The sequence below is a fragment of the Calonectris borealis genome, chromosome 24 (genome assembly GCF_964195595.1).
Source record: "Calonectris borealis chromosome 24, bCalBor7.hap1.2, whole genome shotgun sequence".
NCBI lineage: Eukaryota > Metazoa > Chordata > Aves > Procellariiformes > Procellariidae > Calonectris > Calonectris borealis.
Window position 1 is genome coordinate 521,142 of NC_134335.1, and position 16,116 is coordinate 537,257.

General features: G+C 57.9%; 3 protein-coding genes across 3 annotated transcripts; all 3 read left to right on the forward strand.

The window, feature by feature from the left end:
* The first annotated feature begins 234 nt into the window (after nucleotides 1–234).
* NNMT (nicotinamide N-methyltransferase) lies at nucleotides 235–1,815 on the forward strand. Its single transcript, XM_075172804.1, has 3 exons — nucleotides 235–460; nucleotides 940–1,147; nucleotides 1,266–1,815. Exons 1-3 carry the CDS (start codon nucleotides 301–303, stop codon nucleotides 1,699–1,701), a joined length of 804 nt encoding a protein of 267 aa, XP_075028905.1. The 5' UTR covers nucleotides 235–300; the 3' UTR covers nucleotides 1,702–1,815.
* Nucleotides 1,816–5,807: 3,992 nt separating this feature from the next.
* On the forward strand, nucleotides 5,808–8,928 carry RBM7 (RNA binding motif protein 7). Its single transcript, XM_075172803.1, has 5 exons — nucleotides 5,808–5,977; nucleotides 6,533–6,695; nucleotides 7,287–7,389; nucleotides 7,816–7,909; nucleotides 8,363–8,928. Exons 1-5 carry the CDS (start codon nucleotides 5,882–5,884, stop codon nucleotides 8,780–8,782), a joined length of 876 nt encoding a protein of 291 aa, XP_075028904.1. The 5' UTR covers nucleotides 5,808–5,881; the 3' UTR covers nucleotides 8,783–8,928.
* A 451-nt stretch (nucleotides 8,929–9,379) lies between these two features.
* On the forward strand, nucleotides 9,380–15,198 carry REXO2 (RNA exonuclease 2). The gene is made up of 7 exons (XM_075172806.1): nucleotides 9,380–9,538; nucleotides 9,622–9,705; nucleotides 10,021–10,098; nucleotides 11,981–12,092; nucleotides 12,875–12,983; nucleotides 13,336–13,389; nucleotides 14,775–15,198. Exons 1-7 carry the CDS (start codon nucleotides 9,416–9,418, stop codon nucleotides 14,902–14,904), a joined length of 690 nt encoding a protein of 229 aa, XP_075028907.1. The 5' UTR covers nucleotides 9,380–9,415; the 3' UTR covers nucleotides 14,905–15,198.
* Nucleotides 15,199–16,116: the final 918 nt, after the last annotated feature.

A 16,116-nucleotide genomic window follows, 5' to 3' on the forward strand; every position in this document is an offset into this window, starting at 1 on the left:
CGTCAATTACTGTAAAGCCAGGGACGTGTAATGTAATCCCAGGGATTGCCATTAATTACGGTCATCCGCGGAGGGGACCGCGCGGCTCAGGGGCTGCTGGGGGGGTTCAAGAGCGAGTTATTACAGCAGTAAAGCTTGCTGCAGAAACAGAGAGCGAGAGGCAGCACCGGTTACGAAGAGGAGCGCGTCCGGCCGGCCCCCGGGGCGGAGGACGGGGGAGGGAGGTTAAAAGTGAAAGTACAACGAGGGCTACGCCAGGCAGGGCAGGAGGGGCCAGCAGCAGAGCTTGCTCTCGGCAGGATGGACGCTCCAGCGGTCTTCACCGACGCAGACGTTTACCAGCAGAGCTTCAACCCTCGGGAGTATCTGAAAGAATTTTACAGCTTGAGCGACAGCCAGGGTCGGCCAAACACATTTCTGATGCAAAACCTGAGGAGCCTGTTTAAAATGTTCTCCTTGGGTGACTACCCCCCGCCCTGAGGTGCTGGGCAATGTCGGACGGCGCCATTTGCGCGGCTGCCCGCGGGCTGCTCGCTGCTCGGGGCGTGCCCCAGCGCAGGGCCGGCTACGCGCTCTCTCTATATGCACACGCACCCTTTTTTTTTTCTATATATGCGCGCACGTATAGCTATGCATACAGCGTATTGCCAGCTGGAGTTGTCCCAGAGTTTCTGGAAATACCGTCAAACGCAGGCTGGGTAGGGTGGGTACGGGCTCAGCGCCTCTGCTCCAGAAGCAGGCATTGCCCCTGCCCGTGGGCAGGGCTGGGGGCTCTGAACCTGCGGCATCGGGGGGACGGGGCTGTGCCGCGGGTCCGCGGCACGTGGGGTGGCATTTCTGGGGTAGGGGAGGCGCAGCCCGACGGGGCTGCGGGACGTTTCTGTCCTGGGGAACCGTCTCCATCCTCGCCGGGGCGGTCTTCCCCCGACCCTGCACCAGACGGGCTGAGGGGCGATACCCTGATAGACGTCGGCTGCGGCCCCACCATCTACCAGCTTCTGTCCGCTTGTGAGCGCTTCCAGGAGATCATCGCCTTGGACTACGCGGACCAGAACCGCCAGGAGCTGGAGAAGTGGCTGAAGAACGAAGCGGGAGCCTTCGACTGGAGGCCGGTGGTGAAATACGTTTGCGAGCTGGAGGGGGACAGGTGAGGTTGGCTTCCTCCCGCCCTGCCACCGGCCACGGCGTACGTGACGTCGCAGGCGCAGATGCTAAATAACCACATAACGAGCCTTCCTCTCTTTATTTGTTTATTTACCTGCTAGGGAGAAGTGGGCTGAGAAAGAGGAGAAACTGAGAAAGAAGGTGAGGCGGGTTCTGAAGTGCGACGTGACCAAAGCCGACCCCGCGGACCCCATGTCCCTGCCTCCTGCCGACTGCATCCTCTCCACCCTCTGCTTGGAGGCCGCCTGCAAGGACCTGGCCACCTTCCGCAGCGCCCTGAGAAACATCGGCGCCCTCGTGAAGCCGGGGGGGCACCTGGTCTTGGTGACCGTCCTCCGGGAAACCTACTACGCCTTCAACAAGCAGGTCTTCTCGTGCCTCCGCCTGGAGAGAAACATGGTGGAGGAAGCCGTGGAGGGCGCCGGCTTTGACGTGAAGTTCAGCGAGGTCCAGCCGTACCAGCCCGGGGACGCCTGCACGGACTGCGAAGCCGTGTTGAGCCTCGTGGCGCGCAGGCGTGCCTCCGTCACCGGATAGCACGCGGGCACTGGGGAGGAAAACCGCAGCGTGTTCGGTTTGAAAAAGCCCCGCCGATGTATCCCACAGCCCCTTACCCCTTTATCTGAACGCGAATAAACTCGTGAGCGCCCTAACGGTGTCCGCGGGCTGGGATTTATGCGGCACAGCTGCGCAGCAGCAGCCCAGGCTCAGGGTAACCCCGCCAGCTCGCCCCAGCCCAGAAACAGGAATTGCACCCACGTCCCTTCCCTGCCACCCTCCCAAGCCAGAGCAGAGCTTCTGAGAGGCTTCCCTCCTTCAGCCGTGGTGCGCTTTTTTGAGACCAAAATCCATTCCTACGGGAAAAAAGTTTGGCCGCAAAGGCAGTGAGATTGTCCAAACCCAGACCCGTTTCTGGACAAATCCTGCGTGCTCTGTCTGAAAAGCTGGGGGGGGGGGGAAGGATGCCGTCAAGGGGAGCAGCATGCCTTGCACCCAGACAATCCCCAGCACTCCCAGAACCAAGAGTACCTGCTGATCTTTTCAGCAAATCTGTAAAAATTTTGGGACAAAACGCTGCAGCCCCAGCAACACGTACCTGCCGGGCACCGGCACGCAGGCGGGAACAGGGCAGAAGGGGTCGGCAGGTGGAAACGATGCTCTCCCCAAAGCAACCTCCTCCGGCTCGCAGCACCGCTGCCCGCACTCAGGTGTTCTCCCGGGATTACAGCCAGCCAGACCTGCGACATACCAGAGATTCATTTTAGAGATACTGGAGCGTAGACATTTTCAGTAATAATCAATATTAGCGCACACAACACGCCTCAATTCTCAGCGGTTTTTTAGAGCAAATGTTCGGGGTTTGTTGCTGAAGCTCCTCCTCCCCTCGCTCATACCGATTTTCTTTCGGGGTAGTTTTGGTTCAAGAGTGAGAAGACTTCTGGAAACGGTAAGAACCTAATCAAAAAGAACCCCACTGAAGTCTTTAGGGCTGTAGGGTACCACTGGCACCAGCACAGACTTACGAAGGTTATTAGCTGTAATTGAACGTGACCCCAGAAGCGTACGCTGGGGACGCCACGCCAGCGAGACGAGGACCAGGCTGGTGACACCGCCAGCTCCCGCGCTGCTTGGCGCGACCATCCCCGGAGCCGCCGGGACGCCCTGCGCAAGCGGCACGCGTTTTTGGCACCGCCGCAAGCTCCGGGAACGGCCTCGCTGCCCAGCTCCGAGAAACAGAGCTGAAAACCAGAGGATGCTCGGAGGCAGCTCAGGACCTCCGCCGCTCGCTAGTTAACGCTGAGTGTAACGCCACCGTTTCCATGAAGACCTCCGCGCCTGCCAGCGCGGCGCAGTAAAGGCAGGAATTCAGCAGCTGCTGACACGTTCGCTGGAAATAACATGCCCAGGCCTCGTAGCGCCGGCGTCTTTAATCGCTGTTTAACTGTTCGAACATCGGCGTCGCTGGGGATTTTTATGGTCTGTTTAAAGAGCACAGTGATTCCCTGCGCGGAGGAGTCTGTAGCTACAATTAACCTTCTGCTGCAACCTGCCAGGAGTCGTGGGAAGCCTCTCCCAGCAAAGAGGCTGGGCGGTGTTCTGCCTGCCGCTCGCCCTCAGAAATCGCGGTGGCACCTGAGGCGGCAAGGCGGGCGCCGGTCGGGCTCGTGCCGGGAGGACACAGGCTCGGGCGACGAGCGGCTCAGCCCTCCCCTCGCCTGCGCGAGCTTTGCCGACGGCAGGACGCAGCCCACGCGACGGAGAGGGCGTGAGAAGAGACGGCAGCCTGGCCTCCCGGACCCCACCTCTCCCCTCTCCCTCCCGCCCTCGGAGGGGGCGACGGACCCCAGCTCGCCCCGTGCCTGCACACGAAGCCAAAGCAGCGAACCACAACCAGCGACTGAAGCCCGGGTTACTCAGTAGTAACCGCGGCTGTTATTTCTGCTGGCTCCTCTCCCCTCTGTACAGCTGCCGATCGGCCCCCCGACGCTCCGCGGCCGTCAGGCGGGGACAGGCGTGCCGTCATTGCCCGAGCCGGCGCGACCCGTCCCCCCGGGCCTCCGGCGGAAGGACTGTCACTTGCAGCGGCTTTGTCTGACTGATCTCGCTACCCTGGGGCGTCGTTACGGCTACCCGCTTTCAGGCTGCAGGGAACGCTCCGGTGCCCGCTTTCCATCGAGCAGCCCCGTTACCACAGCGCTGCCGCCCGCTCGGAGAAGCCACGGAGGCAGCCAAAGAGCCGGAGGAGCGGGAGCGCAGTCAGGCGAGGGGGAAGGCGCGGCCGACGCCGGTGACCGGTGCTGGGACAGAGGCGGCACGGCAGGAACGCGAGGGCCGAGACGGCCGAGCGGCCGCCGGGCTCCCGCGCCGCAAAAGTAAAACACCAAGAGCCTCTCCTAAAGCTGGAATTGGTGAGCGGAATCGGTGGACGTTTCCGCAATATTAAAGAGTGCTTGCACGGTAAGAGCGAAAATAGGCAGGGAAAGAATGCCTTTTGCCCCCCAAAGCAAAAAAACTTTCTGGTTTTCCAGTTTGCTTCTTCAAAGAGCAAAAAGGGCGCAAAGTAGTAACAAAAGAAGGGGAAAAACCCACAACAGATTTACAAGAGCGTGCCTGTGAGAATCCTGGAAGAGTTTCCCCCTCCCTTTGTGGTGTGGTTTTTCAGGGCTGGGCTGCGCGAGGCTGCGACGGGCGACGCCGCCCCCATCAGCCCCTTCTGCGGGGCTGGCGGGACGCGGCTGCGTGCGGCCCACCGCGCTGGAAGACGCCCGGCGCACGCGGAGCAAGGCGACGATGGTACAAACGCCGCACACGCTCCCAGCCAAGCCCGAGGGGACCCAGTAAGGGGAAAAAAGCAGAGGAAAGTAAACGAGGCTCCAGGGAAATTAAGGCAAAGTGGAAGTCCTGGCAGAGCGAGGTAATAATTTCCTTTCTGAATGAGTAACTGTTTAGAATTTAACCAGGCGAACACGATTAAACCAAATGAATATAAATTCTAGGTGCGGTAGTAAGTAATGAAGTGAAGAAAATGAACAGCGCCTAATTAACAAGAAAATAGGATCTGCCATAATGCGTTGGAATCTAGTGAAAAATGAAGGTTCAGCTTCCCCTTTCAAAGTTTTTCCAGATGGAAAATACCCCCGTTTTACATCCGGCGCCTTCCGAAATATCCCGGGGATTACAGCCGCCGGGGAGAACTGCACCCGATCGAACGACGGGGGCAGGGGAGCCGTTTGGCAAAATACTGGGAGAAGCGAAGGAGCCGGGAGACGAGTGTCCGGCTCTGCCCAAACACGAACCCAAAAGTGCCCCCTTCGCCCTAAAGTTTAACGGAGGAGCGCCAAGCAGCCGCAGAGGCAGGCACCGGGACAGCGTGGCCACCAGGCAGAGCATTGCGGCAATAAAACCCAACGACGGCACGAAACGCGCCCTTCTCCAGCCGGCTTCGCCTACACTTCTTCTCCTCGTTACTTTTACGGGAGACGTCGACGCCTACGCCGCGTTCCGGAGGCCTGGCGTCAGCGCGGCTAACGGCGCGCACACGGGAAGGGACCCGGCCCTTCGGGGGCCGCTGGGCTCCCGCAGGAGCCTCTTGCGGGAGAGGAAAAGGTCGGGAGCCCGGAGGCAGGGCATCCACGCTCGCACAACTCTCCAGGAATCTCTGCGGGCTTTCCTACCGGCAAACGACTAATTCAGGGTTTTTTTAATCCGTTACGTTTGATCAGAGCCGCCGGCTTTATTCGAGGGCTGCTCGCAGCGACGTGGAAACGACACAGACAACGAGGGGAACCGATGGCCGGCCGCGCAGCGCCCTGACCCCAGCGTGCCCGCGAGGCTCCGTCAGCGACACCGGCCTCGGCCCACCGGCCTGTGTCTCGGAGGCCAAGGCTCGGGCCTGACGCGTTGAAGAACCGCGTTACGGTAATTATGCATTATTACCTAATTGGAAGGAGCGGGGCAGCGGGAGGACGGCGCCTCTCAGGCCGGCCCTCCCCCCCTGCCCCCCGCAGTTTCCCCCCCGGAGCCCCGCCGCCACCGCGCCCCGGGCCCCGCCGCCTCCCAGGCCGCGGCGCCGGCCGCCTCCCGCCCCGCCGGGCCCCCCTGCCCCGGCCCACCGGAAGGGGCGGGGCGCGCACGCTGACGCAGCGACGTCCCGTCGGCGGCGCCTGCGCAGAGGGGCGGGTCGGCGCCGGTGAGCGCGAGCTGCCCGGCCGCGGCGATGGGGGCGGCGGCGGCCGAGGCGGACCGGACCCTCTTCGTGGGGAACCTGGACCCCAAGGTCACCGAGGAGCTCATCTTCGAGCTCTTCCACCAGGTACCGGCGGCCGCCGCCGCCCCGCTTTATACCGGGGGAGGGTGGGGCGGGGCGGGGCGGGGAGGCCGCGGCCGCCGCGGCGGGGCGGGCCTAGGCGAGGCTACGGCGGCCGCCGGAGGACACGCTTCCGCGTGGCGCCCGCCGAGGGGCGGCCATCGCCCCCCAGCCTGCTCCCGAGCGCCCCCCGCACGCAGGCACCCTCCGGGCACCCCCTGCGCACCCGCTCGGTGCGCCCCGGGTAGGCGGCGTGTCACCCCCCCGTCCATCCCACCCGCCCTGCATAACCCCCCCGCTGCCCCCCGCCCCCCAAACCGGCAGCACCCCCCCGCACGCAGGCGTGCGCGCACCCCGCGGTGCTGCTGCTCCCCAAAACTGCACCTGAGCGTCCCCGTGCACAGCGACGTCCGGCAGAACGCTCGTGCACCTCCTTTCCCTGCGTCCTCGGGATTGGTCGGTTTAGGTTTATTTCCCTTTTTTATTTGTTTTCAGCAGATGTAAAACTTTCTGGAGAGCCGCTGCATTTTCATGTAACGCCTTTTGTTTCTTGATTCGCAGGCAGGTCCAGTCATTAAGGTTAAAATCCCAAAGGATAGAGACGGTAGACCCAAGCAGTTCGCGTTTGTGAATTTCAAACATGAAGAATCCGTCCCTTACGGATTGAGCCTGCTTAACGGGATCAAACTGTACGGAAGGCCCATCAAAATTCAGTTCCGATCAGGTACCCGCAAAAAGAAACATTAAATAACCCGGTTACTAGAGAGAAAGCAAAACTGCCGTCAGCTTCCCCCTCCCAAAGCCTGACAGATTTGTATTTAATTGGGTAAATGGCACGTGCTTCTCACCAAACGGTCACTCACCTAGTAGCCGATGATTTCGCGGAACGATGGTGTTGCACAAAAGCGTGCGCTTTTGTCCCCGTGCTTCAACAGGGGACCTTTCTGTCCGTTATGACGAGGTATAATCCCGGAGCCGAGTCTTCTGTTTGTTTTTTTTTTTTTTTTGATTATTCGTCCTGTACCCTTGAAAGCTGTTCTAAATTATCACGCGAGCGGTAAAAGTTGCGCCCGCCGTCAGTTAAATGAGGCACGAGGGCCAGAACATCGCCGCCCGATCGCATCTTTCCCGGCGGATATTAAGACAGTTGCAGCATCTTGTTTCGGAGGCCGGATCGCGTGCTTTTGCAGGTCACTGACGAAACTCGAGAGCTAATTAAGCAGGCGGAAACTGTCGGTGCCTCGCAAGTTCGCTTCGTACCCAAGTTCCTCTAACTCGTGTTTGTCGGTCTCGTGAAATGTTTGTTTCTCTTCAGGGAGCAGTCATGCATCTCAGGACGGCAATCCGTCTTGTTCCCCGCACGGAGCTGCCAACGCCAGCCCCTCTGGCGCGCCGCATCCCGCATCAAACTGCAGCAGGTACGAGTCCGTCAGCGCGCGCTGTAGGCACACGCGCGTAGTTCAGAGTCGAAAATAGCGTTTGCACGGTTCGCTGCGTTCCTGGCTCTCTTTCCGAGTGCAATTTAGTCTTTCTTCCCTACGGAGTAAGTACTTGCGTTCCTAGTGCCCCGCGTTCTTGGTATCCGAAATCCTAACGCAGAAGGAACAGCATCGTGTTGTCATACAAGCTCGGAAACGATCCGGCGAGGCGAGGCGGGGAGAGCGCGGCCAAACGCGCATCGCAAGCGCGTCCGCAGCCGTTTCTGACCACGGCAGCGAGTTCGGGCTGACGCGTGGGCGGGTGTTTTGTTTCTAACGGCAGAAACGCGGCTAGGATGCAAGCGCCCCTTGGACTGCAATAGTCTTGCGTTTAAGGCTAAAATTCCTGGTCTGTTTTTCCTGCAGATACGACAGGAGTTCTGACAGCGTGGTAGCAGCGGGATTCTCGTCGGTGCAGAGGTCCCTGCCGCCTGCTGAGAACCTTCAGAGACAAGCGGTGGTACGCTGTTCGCTTCTGCTAATAGCGTCTGGCCCCGCAGTCGCCCGGGGCCGAGAGACAACACGGGACAGAGCTGTCTCTCATTTTGAGTGTTTGTTTCCTGCAATGCCTGTGAGAGGTCGTGGGAACACGCTTTTGGAGCGCTGAAATGACAATTCCAGCAGGCCTGTGGCTCCTGCTACCGAGGTGGTTAGTCGGGGAGGGCTTTGAGCTTTAGGAGTTCAGCTGTAGATGAAGCAATCGGAAATAGCTGCTCTGTAAGTTCGCGCTTAGTCTCGTTTCCAAACCAAAACCTTCCACTTTTCCCTGCGTTTACAGCGCGATTAATGTGCGATTTGGAGGCCAGCGGGGGGGTTAGGGTTTCTCTGGTCCCCGTGCCCCAGGAGGGTTCCAGCGCTCTGCCGGGAGGCGAGCGCACCGAACCCACCCACCCTTCTCCTCTTCTCTTCCCAGATGAACAGCGCCTTGCGGCAGCAGCCCCAGTTCGGGGGGAAGTACGAGCAGCCCGGCTTCGCCCCGCCCGGCTACCAGCAGGCTCCTCACGCCTTTCACCCCTCGCCGGCCTCCCAGCTGCCGCGGCGCCCGGAGGCGCCGGCGCCGCGCAAGGGCAGGCTGAGCGCCCACCCCTACCACCCCGACGGCCGGCACTTCGGCCGCGAGCAGCGCTTCGGGGAGCGGGGGCCCGACTACTGCAGGGGCAAGAGGGAGGAGTACGGCTTCGACGAGAGGGGCCACGATGCCGGCGCCGAGCACCACTACAGGGGCCGAGAGGAGCCCGCCTACGAAGACAGGCACCGGGACGGCTGGAGCCACGACTACGACTACCGGAGGGAGAGCTACAGAGAGGCCAAGTGGCACCCGTCGCGGCATTAACGCCCGTTCGGCGGGCTTCAAAGAACTTGGCAAAGCAAGCTCAATTTGTTTCTTACCGAGTATACGTACGAAAAAAAAAAACCCCACAACCCATCAAAATTACCTTTTAATGTTTGTAAAACCACTAGCAGCGTAGTCCTCCAAAAGTGGCGTCTGTTTTAAATGCGTTAACTCTGCACCTCAGGGCTTTTCGCGGGGGAAAAAAAAAAACGCGTGTGCCACAGTCCCAGGGAAGCCGTTTGTCGGTGCGGCGAGGGGCGGCCGCTGGCGCTCCGCGGCGCGGCGCAGGGGTCCGTCTCCGCGGGGCGCGGCCTTTCGAGCAGAGCCGAGGCGGGACCGATGCTTTCCGGCCTCTCCCGTATTTCACGTGGCCCCTTTTGGTACGGGGTATTTGAGCGTTCCTTGTCCTGGAGAAGAGCATTAAGCGCCTCCCTGGAAAACACCGGCGGGTGAACCGCGCTCGTTTCAGCCGCCGGAGCCCCGGTGCAGCCTCCCGCGCTGCCCCGCCCCGCGCCGCCCCGACTACATCTCCCAGCAGCCCCCGCGCCCGCCGCCCGCGCCCGCCCGGGGGCCGGCGCCGCGGGGCCTGCCGGGAGTTGTAGTGCGGCGGCGTCGCTTTGCGGCCTGGCGGCGATGCTGGGCGGCAGCCGCGCTGGCCTGCGGAGCTGCGCCGGGCGGCTGTGGCGGGGCCGGCGGCGGGCGGCGGGCATGGCCGGCGGCGGCATGGGCCAGCGGATGGTCTGGGTGGATCTGGAGGTGCGGGGCGCGGGCGGCGGGAGGGGCGCGGGGGGCGCGGGCGGCCCGCGGCCGCGCTGACGGTGCCGCTCCCTCTGTGGCAGATGACGGGCCTGGACGTGGAGAAGGACCAGATCCTGGAGATGGCCTGCCTCATCACCGACTCCGACCTCAACGTCCTGGCCGAGGTAAGGGGGAGCCGCCGGGCCGCGCCGGGCCCTGCCCGCCCGGCCCCGCGGGGGGGTTTCTGCTTCCAGGGGAAGCTGGAAGAACAAACTGCCGGGCCCCGGCCTCGCTCCCTGGGGCAGCGCCGGCACCTGCCGCTCCCCGCCGGGCGCTCGGGGCCCAGGGGGAGCGGCCCCTTGCCCGCCGGAGCGGCCGCCGCGGGCCCTCCGCTTCTCCGACCCCCCGAAGCGCTGGCTCGCTGTGCGTGGCGTCTCAGGGCTGAAACCGCGGGAAGGACTGCGCGGTGCCGGAGCTTTCTGTTCTCCTCTTCCCGACAGGGCCCTAACCTGATTATTAATCAGCCCGACGAGCTGCTGGACAGCATGTCCGAGTGGTGCAAGGAGCATCACGGGAAGGTAACCTCGAGAGCGGTCATGCTGCGCTTTCTCTTTCTTTGCCACGGTGGGAAAAACGCGTAATTCAGAATTATTAGTTGCGGTACAGTCACCTAAAAAGGGACAACTCCTGTGCTGAACAGTTTGCAGTCAAAAGAATGGGAGACAGTAAGTACCATCCTTACGTTGTACCGCGGAGCTGATGCGTGACGTTTTGCCCGAGGTCTCGCGAGTCATCCGCGGCACAGCTGCGACTTGCCGTCGTGTATCCTTAGTCTTCACCCTGTATCTCGGCTGCGAGATTCCCCTGAAGCAGGCTGTGCTTTGTAGCCTGGTTTTTAATAAGTTTGAATAGTGCTGGAAGCTACTTTCTCACTTGAGAGCCGCGGGCAGGGCGAGAGACGCGTCGGTGGGCCTGGGAACAGGATCCGTCGCTCAGATACGTGCCGCTGGTTCCCGTCTTCAAAGGCGGAGGCTCAGCACCGTGCGGTTAAGAAGCGGGGTTCGGCTCCCCGGTCTGCTGGCTGAGCTGTCGGCCGTGGCCTGCCTCTGCCCGAGCCCCGGCCGTCGGCCGGCTTGGATGGACTCCTCTGACGGCTCCTCCCGTTCCGTGTTGCGCAACGTAATTCACAGCATAATTCCGACGGAGAGGGGGAGGACGCGGCTTGAAGTCCCCACTGAGAGTAGGCGCTAGACGGGTGTAGAATAGCCCAGAGCCGACAAAATGCAAATTTATCACTGCAAATTTAGGTGTTTGTAGAACTAAACAGGCCGATTTACTGTAAACATTGGATTGTTGTTTTTGCCTGTCCCCTCAGCGCTCTAAGCCCAGCGTATTTTTTTCGCCGAAAGCTTAACTTTTGCAGCAAGAGATTATTTCTTGCAGTAGCAAGAAAGTGAATGGATTTTCCAGTCCCCGATGACGAATCGAATTTTCAATTAAGGGCTGAAGTTTTAAGACACCCATAGCCCCTCCCCTCCTCCCCCCTTCGGCATCTCGCTCTCCCCGGGAAGGATTAGCAAGAGTTTGGAAAATGAATATTAATTTACCGTGATGGGTGCTTTTCCCCTTCTCCAGTTGAGGACTCAGACTCGGCTTCAGTTCACGAGTGAATTGAAGATGGTAGCATACGTTATCGCTGCTCCTGAGGAGCTACTTATTTTTAATTGACTAAGAAAAGAGAGGCAATTAGAATAGAGATGAAAATGCAGCCACATAATGAATTTTTTAACCACCACTTGGATCTGTCAAGTAGATTTTTGCGGCACAGTCGTGGAAACATATAGCGTAGCCAGATGGAAATAAATCACTGAGAACACTTGGAGCAGATTTGACATTTCACTGTTGGAAAAAAAGAAGGAAGGAACTTTTCTGATTTATAGGAATCTTGATAAACACTTAAGCCAGGATCCTGATTATTTCTGTTTGTTTATACCTGCTGCTCTGTGCTGGGGAGGCGAATGCCTCTCCTTGAACGGAGAGAAACGTCACACGCTCCTGGATCACGTAGGCACAGGTGTATGAACGAGGCTTGCGTAATGTCTCGGTAATTGAGAAGAACCCCTAGAAAGCGCAGCAGCCGGGAAAGGAAAAAAAAAAACCCAAACCCCACAGGACCGTCGGCGTTGTTAGGACTGTGCTACGATCGCCTTCACCTGTGTGGGTTTTTACTTCCCGAGCGGCGCCCCGCACGTCAGCCAGGCCTGCTTCTGCAAGTACCCGGAGGGGGTAAAGGCACGGGGATGTCCCAGAATATCGAAACACCGAGTTCAGTTGGCACTTCTGGGCACGCTGGGGAACAAACAGTGCTCGAAGGGTTGACCTTTTGCTGTTGAGCGTTTCTGGAAGTATCTTTTCTGGCAGCGTATTTCTGATTTATGATGGATGGCTCTTTTTTTGCAGTCTGGCCTTACGAAGGCTGTGAAGGAGAGTAAGATTTCCTTGCAGCAGGCAGAGTACGAGTTTCTGTCCTTTGTGCGACAACAGACACCCCCGGGTCTCTGTCCCCTTGCAGGTAAAGTACGTTCTTTCTTCATCATAACAGTCTCATCCCTCCCGCAGCTCCCAGCCGGCTGCCGAAAGGCCCGCTGGTGCACGTGGCGGGGACGCTTTCGTGTTCTATGCTGAGATCTGGCACGCAAATCAAATCCTGTTTAGCAAGGAGAGGTTCAGTAAAGGCATCAGCCGTTCGGCAGATTCCCTAAAGGCAAATACGGCACGTCGTCACTGAGGGACACTTTTCAATTCTTTTTTGCGTTAGAGTTTCCGTGCGGAGTTATAATTGGGGCGGGCAACTTAGCTGCTGACAGCAACCTGCGACGGTAAAATCCGAGCAGCAAACCCAGCGGCGTCTTTTCCTCACTCTGTATCGAGCCAAACGCCAAACAGGAATCTTCCAAATGTCCTGCTACCTAGAACTACGTTCAGAACGTTCACATATACGGTCTCGGGACTGCTGCTGAGCGAAATTAATCCCAACGCCCGTTTTCGCTTGGCGGAAAACCCCACGCTTGCATAATACTTTGATATTTATCTGCCTGACAGAAACTGTAGGAGTAGTAACTGAAGAATTAATAGAGGGATTACGTATTTAAACCGCCTGTGATCCTGCAACGAACATCTGACAAACCTTTACAATCATATTTACTAGAAAATGGGATAAACGAGCTGCCTGTGAATAGCTTCTCACACCCTATGATCTTCCCCCAGCGCCCTTAGCCTGCTTTCTCGTTTAGATGTCGTTCGTAGCAGCTTTGTAACGTCTTTGAAGAAACATCTTGTTTTGTGTCTTTGTAGGTAACTCTGTTCATGCAGATAAGAAATTTCTTGACAAATACATGCCTCAGTTCATGAGGCATCTTCATTACAGGATCATTGATGTGAGCACTGTCAAAGAACTTTGCAGGTAAACGTTCCCCAAATGAAGCAGTCCTATGAAAGATCATCTAGGGAAGCCTGTTAAGTGGAGCTAAGGCGCGCTCTTCCGAAACAAGGTTTGAGGCTGCTGGGAGAGGGCTGCCTGCAGCCACCCCCTCCTTTCGTCTTGTTCTTTTTCGGGGGATGCACAGAACGAGCCGTGAAGCACTCCGCGGGGGGTGTGCTCTGGCGTTTGCACACTTGGCTGGCAGGGTTGTGGCTTCCCTGGGTGCCGGTGAAACCGAAATGCTTTCACCGATTGTAACAAACCCGCAGCAGCCGCCGGACGTGTTTTCGAAGCCCAGTTTCCTTTTTTAAGTCGCGCTTTTTTCCGCTTGCAGACGCTGGTATCCGGAAGAATACGAGTTTGCACCAAAGAAGGCGGCTTCTCACAGGTGAGGTTTCTGCTTTTGCCTGTAACAGAGCAGGGCTTGTCACGCAGGAACCGTGCTCTTCACGAGCAGAACATGGAGCTTCCTTTGAATTCCAGGCATGCTGCTTCTAGTGCAGACGACGACGGCAGCTGTGTGCTTCTGCTGCTTGTCGTACGTTTGTATTCTCCCACCTGAAGCCTGGTTAGCGTAGGGAAAGGGATTATTAAAATACAGAGAATCAGAAGTTTCTTTATCTGTTCTGATTCACTTTGTTTACCGTTCCAGCCAAGATGCTTGTTGGGCAACGTCGATACCTCTATCGCTTCTTAGACATCACGGTGAGAAATCACGTGAAAACAGTCGCTTAACCGCGGGTTTTCTCTGTCCTTGCTTTGGGCAGAGTTGTTCACGGAGACGCTAGAATTGGAAGACTGCAAACGGGGAGACGAGAGTTCTGTTCCCGAGTATCTCCCAAGTCCGTAATGTGCCAGAGAGCCCGTTCTCCTTTCTGCGGAAGGGTTTAATTTTGAGTTAGGCTCCTGCCAGCTTCGGAGCTCCCTAAAAGTTGCCGTTGCCTCGAGGTTTCGGAAGAAAAGATTCTGTGCGGTATTAATGCACGTTTCTAGAAAGCTACATTTTCTAGTTCTTCCGAACGGAGGAGACAGTGGATCCTGTGGGATCCACAGGCTTTGATAAGTCCATACGTACTGTATACTGTGTGCACAGTAAGCGCATCCGTTTTGCTCTTCCATCTGCGCAGACCAAACGCAGAAAAAAGCGCAAGACACCTGCGCGTTGAAACGCCTGCGGTGGACTTTTTGTAGCTGCTGTTCGGTGCTTAGAGCTACGGCCGTCCTAAACGACAGTGAAAAGGAGTCGCTGCGCCTTCACCTCTCTGCTCTGTGGCGGCGGTGCTAGGCAGGAGAGGCGGCTCTGGTACAAAAAGAGAAGGGGTGACTTTTCGGAGAGGCCTCGATCGAAACTGCACAGCAGAAATGCGCGGTGAGGTCACTACGTCTGTACGGACCTTACCGTCTGAGCAGGCGAAACTGGCCCAAGCAGGAGCTGAAGGCTGGTCTCCGGAGCCCTTCTCTCTGCTGTCTCGGATTGAGTTGCTTTTAGTAGTCAAAGTTGTAGAACTTGTTGGTTTTCAGGAGCTTCCGTGTCCCGCGGTGACATAAACTAATAAGCTGTATGCTACTCCCTGGCACGTCGGCGCTGGTGGACTTTTATTGCTTTCCACGTACCCGAGACTAGCGAGGGCTGTTTTTATTTCTGACAGATGTGCGATCCATGCATACCGGAGTTTCATTTCTTACAGCCTGGAATTTTTCAGAAGGGCGAGAATCCAGACGTAGTTGAAGATGTGCGCGGGCGTTTTGAAACCCTCCTTAATTCTCTTTCAGAGCACTCGATGACATCAGGGAAAGCATCAAAGAACTTCAGTTCTACAGAGATAGCATCTTCAAGAGGAAAACGGATGAAAAGAAAAGGAAGCTAATAGAGAACGGAGAAAGCGATAAAACCGCCAGCTGATTTCTCGTCTTACCATGCCATCCCGCGGCACGTACCAGATGTGTCTCCCGGTTCTTTTCTGTTTGCCGCTCTCGAGAAGCTGCGCCCTTCAGTTACCTTGTTTCTTAACAGCTGTTGAAAGGCAGATGGAAGCCCGAGTTACTGCTTCTTTTCTGTTTGAGCAAGGAGTCGACACGCTCGAGTCTCGGCAGCTTCCTTGTTTGTATGTACTAGGTAAAACACGCTGTTTGATACTCCTCTTCGTCTGGTTTTAGATGCAGCCTTTCACTACGCAATAAAATCAGTTCTGTTGAACGCTGGTGTTTTCCTACAGCCTTTCCTTTGTGCTCGCCGTGAGCGGCTAGGTGAGGCAGCCTCTCGCGGGTTTGCGACAGAAAACGCTCTGGGAAATTATTTCCGTTGCATAGGAATGGCGCGTGCGCCTGTTGCGTTCGCGGGCATGTGACAAAAGAGCCCGTTCGTGCCACGCCTCCGTTCAGAAACGGGCCGAAAGTTGCTCGTCGGTAAGTACAGCCTACCGAGTGCTAGACGCTGGTGTCGAGGCACGGCCTCTTTCGAAAGCCTCTCTCCAGCTAGCGCGCTGTAATTCAAGTCACAAAGCGTCGCAGTTCCGAGGGGAGCGCTGGGTTGCGTATCAAACCACCGCGCGGGCAGCGTCCGCGCGCAAGGGAACGGCACGAGCCGCTCGCTCTGGGCGCGGGCGGGTGACATTTCGATTCGCACAAAAACTGAAGTCCTGCGGGTCCTTCGGGTCAGGACGGAAATACTGACGCGATAGCTGCCTCGGCCTTTAATAATCCCTCGGAAAGCCTCTAGCCAACGCTTCCCGTTTTCGCAACACGCTGGTGAGAATAGGAAACGTGAAAAGCTGCTTCCGTGACCTAAACTGACCCGAGGGTCAGCTTTACGGAGGAAGCGCTACTACTTTTTAGACGTGCAGTCTGGGAAAAGCGAAGTGTAAAAGGAAGGTGTGTCGGGAGAGGGGCCTGAACTTTTCTCTGCAAGTAGCGCGCTCTGTTCAGCGCCGCTTTTCAGAACATCGGAGCTACAACGAAAGCGTTCTCAAAACATTCTGCTTCATGACAGAAACTGTGACGTGACTCGATACTGAACAGCTACGTGCAAATCGCGTAGTAGGGCAGGTAAACGCGTGTATGGCAGGGACAACTGTGATATCCCAGAAATCAACGGCACAAGCGGTAAGACTGAAAA